The sequence below is a fragment of the Lipotes vexillifer genome, unplaced genomic scaffold (genome assembly GCF_000442215.2).
Source record: "Lipotes vexillifer unplaced genomic scaffold, Lipotes_vexillifer_v1.1 scaffold225, whole genome shotgun sequence".
In the NCBI taxonomy this organism is placed as follows: Eukaryota; Metazoa; Chordata; class Mammalia; order Artiodactyla; family Lipotidae; genus Lipotes; species Lipotes vexillifer.
The window spans coordinates 155,960-161,669 of record NW_006787630.1 but is presented as its reverse complement, the minus strand read 5'-3'; the positions used below and the strand labels follow the sequence as shown (position 1 = coordinate 161,669).

At 63.1% G+C, this 5,710-nt stretch overlaps 1 protein-coding gene across 1 annotated transcript in view; it reads right to left on the bottom strand.

Moving 5' to 3' along the window:
- The window catches only part of GNA11 (G protein subunit alpha 11), a 20,827-nt gene that overhangs the window by 1,046 nt on the left and 14,071 nt on the right, over positions 1-5,710 (bottom strand). The window contains exons 4-6 of the mRNA XM_007460326.1: positions 5,232-5,360; positions 2,245-2,374; positions 2,008-2,161 (exon numbers count right to left, since the gene is read on the bottom strand). Coding sequence (XP_007460388.1) covers positions 2,008-2,161; positions 2,245-2,374; positions 5,232-5,360 — 413 coding nt within the window. The remainder of the gene's footprint in view (positions 1-2,007; positions 2,162-2,244; positions 2,375-5,231; positions 5,361-5,710) is intronic.

Below are 5,710 nucleotides of genomic sequence, written 5' to 3'. Positions count from 1 at the left end.
GCGGGCCTCTCACTGTTGTGGCCTCTCCCGTTGCGGAGCACAGGCTCCAGACGCGCAGGCTCAGCGGCCATGGCTCACGGGCCCAGCCGCTCCGTGGCATGTGGGATCCTCCCGGACCGGGCCACGAACCCGTGTCCCCTGCATTGGCAGGCGGACTCTCAACCACTGCGCCACCAGGGAAGCTCCCCGCCCCCCATTTCTGACACTGGCATCTCAGAGCCTGCTTCCTCCCTACCACACCCCACTCCCAGATTGTTGTCAGCTCTGAGCTGGTTTCTAGTGTCACATTCACCCTAGTGGGGCTTTGGCGCGGGGCCGGAGACGGTCCCCTGAAGTTAGAGCCCCCTACCAGGTGGGCTGCTCCTTGGAAGAGCCCATCTTCCCAGCTTGGTCCCTCTGCTGGCCCCTCCCTGCTGCCTCCATGGCCTCTTCAGGGTCATTCTGATCCACCCCTCACCCAAGGTGAAGTGGGCACTGAGGCTGGGGGGCAGAGGGCGGGGCTGTTGTGCTCAGGATGCCAAGGCTGCAGTCACAAGGGAGCATGGGACTCCTGGCCAGGGCAGCCAGGCCCAAGCCAGGGATGGAGGGCCCTGGGTTCGGCACACCTCTCTGGATCTGGGAGGCTCAGGTGGGTCATGTTTGGGCTGGGTGGCTTTGCAGGTGGAACTTCCACTAGAAGGCTGGGTAGTAAGAATGCAGTGGGCCTGGAAACTACGAGGAACCAGTCTGAGTCCATGCTCTGTTCCTGCTTGCTGTGTGGTGCTGGATAAATCTCTCCTTTCTCAGGGCTCCATGGTAAAATGGATTGTTGGGCTCCACCTGTGACTCTTGGAAAAAGCTTGTATTGTAAAACTTGAGTGCGGGATGAGTGTAGTTTGGACCAGTAATTTCACTGGCCTGGTAGGATTTTACAATTTGAAAGTGAAAAAAATGACTTTGGAATTCAAATTACAAGATGTCTGCCTGGAGGAGGCATCCCAATGTAATACATTTCCACAAATACTCCCCAGCCAGGGATGGAAGGGCATACCTCCTTGGGAAGACAGAATATTGAGTGGGGAAGGTGAGAAATTTTTATATTTATTCTAAGGGTGTGTGAGTTTTTAAAAAATGGTTGAGGAACACCAGACTACCTATATGATTTCTAAGGAGGCCTCCAGCCCTTACATGCTGCAAACATTTATTGAGCATCTACTATGTGCGAGGCTTGGGAGTTCAGAGATGCAAGAGTCTTTGAGGTTAGTGGACTGGCCAGACCTGGAAAGGCCTTGGAGTCCAGGTGTAGGAAAGGGAGTTTGTCTTCCATTGACAGGAAAAAAAGGTAGGGGTGGATTTTTAGGCACCCCTAAGAAAGCTAGGCTCAGAGCTGCCCCCCAAAGATTATAGAAACCTCCAGACTGAGATTGCCCAAGATTTATCCCCTTGCCATAGTGACATGGAAAATGAAGCTTGGGAGAGGAGCCCAGGCCAGGGGAACCAAGTCTGACCTGCAGTGCCCTAGCAAGGATGCCACATAATATGGACAGATTTGGGGGACTCAAAAGCAGGTGGGGCTTTTCAGGACCTCCCGGCTCCTCAGGCAGCACCTCCAGGAGACGCCGGGGAGGGAGTGGCGGAGCCCCAACCGCCCCCCAGGGAGCACCCCCAGCGGTCTCCGCGTCGGGGCGTGGGGATGGCAGGAGGGGTCCGGCTCACCCCGTATCCCCTGCGCCTCGCTCCTCCCCGTGCCCGGGCCCTGGGCAGGTGGGGACAGGCTGCCAGGTGGTGACCGCAGGGTGCCCCCTCCCACAGACGACGCTCCCCCGGGGGACACGAAGCTCTCTCCACCATCCAGGGCCCTGCGAGGCGCCCGCCAAGCTCCGGCCACGCTAACTGCACCGCGGCCTCCGCGCGGCCTGGGCAACACCGCCCTCGTGTCACTCCCGAGTCGCCAACGAGGCCCCCGAGACCCAGAGCGGGTGAGGGAGGCTCTGGCGGCGCGAGGGCCAGGCCGCTGGGGTGGCTCACCGTCGAACTCGGGGAAGTAATCCACCAGGTGCGAGTGGAGGATCTTGTCCTCCAGCAGGTCCTTCTTGTTGAGGAAGAGGATGACGGACGAGTTCTGGAACCAGGGGTAGGTGACGATGGTCCGGAACAGCGCCTTGCTCTCCTCCATGCGGTTCTGAGGGGCGGGCGGCAGGTTGGCGGCAGGCCCCCCGAAAGGGCCTGTGGGCACCCCCTCCCTGGGCCCGGCGAGGGCCTCACCTCGTTGTCCGACTCCACCAGCACCTGGTCGTACTCGCTGAGGGCCACGAGGAACATGATGGACGTCACGTTCTCAAAGCAGTGGATCCACTTCCTCCGCTCGGACCTCTGGCCCCCCACGTCCACCATCCTGCAGGGCGGGGTGCGCAGGCTCAGCGCGGGGCTGCAGATGACAATGCCCACCCCCAGCACAGCCGCCTCTGCCAGAGCCACAAGCGACCCCTGAGGCATCAGACCAACGAGAGTCCCCGATGACATCAGAGCCACAAGGGCCCCCTCAGTCACCTGTCAGAGCCAGCAAAGCCGCAATACCATTAAGCCAGGAGAACACAGCACAAGCAGGGGAGGGGGGACCCCCGAGACAGCCAGGTGCCTGCTTGCCGAGGGAGGGGCCCTGGCCTACGGGGGGCGCTGTGGAGCGTGTGAGGCACACACCCCAGGGGGGCTGAGCCGGACGACCTCGGACGTCCCACGTCTGGAAACCCGTCTCCCCTTGTTGGACACCACACGGCATCACCTATGAAATGCTGGAACCCACCCCAGCCACAGCGAGAGCAGGCTGCTTGTCCAGCGGGAGATGTAGGCACACAGATGCTGACACCAGGCGGGGCGGGGACACGCTAGGGACGGCGCCCTGACCATCACGACTGGTGACAGGTCCCTGCTTTCTACTTGTGAGTTTCTTAAGTTTTCTATGACAAGGAAGCCCTCTACTTTTTTTTTTTTCGGTACGCGGGCCTCTCACTGTTGTGGCCTCTCCCGTTGCGGAGCACAGGCTCCGGACGCGCAGGCTCAGCGGCCACGGCTCACGGGCCCAGCCGCTCCGCGGCATGTGGGATCTTCCCGGACCGGGGCACGAACCCGTGTCCCCTGCATCGGCAGGCGGACTCTCAACCACTGCGCCACCAGGGAAGCCCTAAAGCCCTCTACTTTTGAAGACGACGGCGAGAAAGAACAGCAGCCCGAGAAGGGTCCCCAGGCCAGGCCCATCCACAGCTGCTGGACAGTAGGGCAGCAGAGGCCAATTGGCCTGGTGGGGGTTTCTCAGAGGAGGTTCTAGCAAGCACAGGCAGATGGCGGATGTGCCAGGGTGACCGAGGGGATGGGAGGGGGGTGAGTGGACACCAGGCCCACACGGGCCGCCGCTGCCAGTCCGGGGAGCGCCATCGGGCCGACGGCGTCAGGGGCCACAGCCTTTCTGGAGCCGAGTCTCCCCAGTACAGCCAGGCGGGAACCTGGGCCTCCAGGGTCGGGGCAGCGGGGGGGGGGGGGGGGGGGGGTCAGGTCTCTGCAGGAGGTCCCGTGTGGGACCAGGCTCGGGCCTCACACGTCAGGCCAATCGCACTGTCACTGGATGCTGTGTGAGCTCCGATCAAGATGGGGGCACAAGCTCCATGCCCGGGCCCCCGGCCTTCCCTCTGTAAGCCCTCGACTAGACAAGGCGGGAGGTGGGCAAGGGGTGGGCTGGCCAAGGGACAGTGGTGGCAGAGGTGCAGGGCCACTCTGCAGTTAGGACAGCAGCAGAGCGCACACACAGGCTTGGGGGAGGGGTGGGAAAGGAGGGGGAGAGGCATTCTAGACAGAGGGCACAGTAGCTGTGGAGGCCAAGGTGAGGCCATGTGAGGGGACCCTGGGACGTGGGGTCGGGAGGAAGGCCAGTGATAGCCCCGGCCTGTGGCCCACAGGCCTCTGAGGTCCCGGACCCCATCGAGAATCTGACCAAAAAAGGAAACCAAAATGCTGAACTCTCACCAGAAAATGTACCATCAGGCATGTGCAGTGTGATGCCTACAACTCCTGAGGGTCCAAGGGCACCCCGGGGGCTCTGACAGGTGAGAAAGGATGGGGGGCCAGCTGGGGGCACCCAGACTCTCCCCCTCTCCCAGAAGCTTCTGCCTGAGAAGTGCGGGTCCCTGGGGGCAGAGGTGGGTCTCGGGTCTTGGGCCAGAGGGCACCTCAAGGCAAACCCAACAGACTCCCTGAATGCCCCCGGGGCTGGCGCTTCAAGGCAACAGGGCAGGACCTCCACCCGCAGCGCTGTCTCTGGGGCCCCTGGGGTGGGCTCGCCCAGCAGAAGGGACCCCATGCAGTGGCGGGGAGGGAAGGCTCGCAGCCAGAGCAGGAACCCCACCCCGGAGCCTGGGCCTCAGAGCCCTGGGCAATCCGTGTCCCCCAAAGTCAGTCCCCCTGGAACCTGGGGACACAGCCTGATCTGGAAGCAGGGTCCCTGCAGATGGCACTAGTTCAGACAGGGTCACTCCGGAGCAGGAGCCCTGGATCCAGTGATCGGTGGTGTCACCGTAAGAAGGAAACATGGGCACAGACCCAGGGAGGGGCCACGTGATGATGGACGCAGAGATGGAGTGAGGCTTTTTCAAGCCAAGGGACGCCGCGGGCTGCCAGCACCCCCAGAGCTGGGAGGGACGGGACAGCTTCCCCTCACGCCCTCAGGAGGACCCAGCCCTGCCGATACCTTGACCTCAGAGTTAGGGGAGGATACATTTCTGTGATTTTATGCTGCCCATCTGTGGTCATTTGTTACAGCTGCCCCGGGAGACACACTTGGCCTTGCCACCTGGCAGCTCTGGACAAGCTGTGACCTCGCAGGGTGGCGGGGCCCATCCTTGGGGATGGCCCTGAGTTCACTCTGGACGCATGGCCTTTGGAACTGGGCCGCAGAGGGGTCTGGAGCCACCTTCCCCTGGGGCCCTCAGGCTCCTCCACTGCCCGCCTGGAGCACCCCTGCTCTGGCCTGGACTCCAGACCACCCGCCTGCCCGCCGGCACGCACGCGCTGGCACCCTCCCCCCTTCTGGGGCCCACGCAGAGCCCGCACCAGGAGGCCGTTGCCCCCGGGCCGCCTCCATTCAGCCCTGCCAGCGCCACCAGGGCCTGGCTCACTCGGAAACCTGGTGACAGCCACGGACAAGGACCCTCTCTCGCTGCCCCACACCGGGGACTTGGGGCCGGGGCCGGGGGCACAGGTACCTGAAGATGATGTTCTCCAGGTCGAAGGGGTACTCGATGATGCCAGTGGTGGGCACGCGCACTCGCAGCACGTCCTGCTGGGTGGGCAGGTAGCCCGAGGTGGCGATGCGGTCCACGTCAGTCAGGTAGCTGCAACACAGCAGGCAGGGCGGCTCAGGCCAGCCCACGAGGGGCCTCCCGGCCATCCCGGTCTCCTGAGCACTGGGAGGGGCCCAAGCAGCCCGAGTACTCGGGAGGAGAACGCGCAGGGGCGAAACGCGGCCGCAGGGAGCGCCTGGGACGGACCCCGCCCCGGCTCTGAGGGACGGCTGTCCGGGGATGGGGATGGCGCCGGGCGTCCCAAGAGAGGCTGTGCGCTGGAGGGGTGGCTTTTCACAAGCAAGCTTTCACTTTGGAATAGTTTGAGAGACACAGAAAAGGGGCAGAGAGACAATGGAAAGTCCCTGCAGACACCCGCCTCCCTCTAGGGAAACCGACCC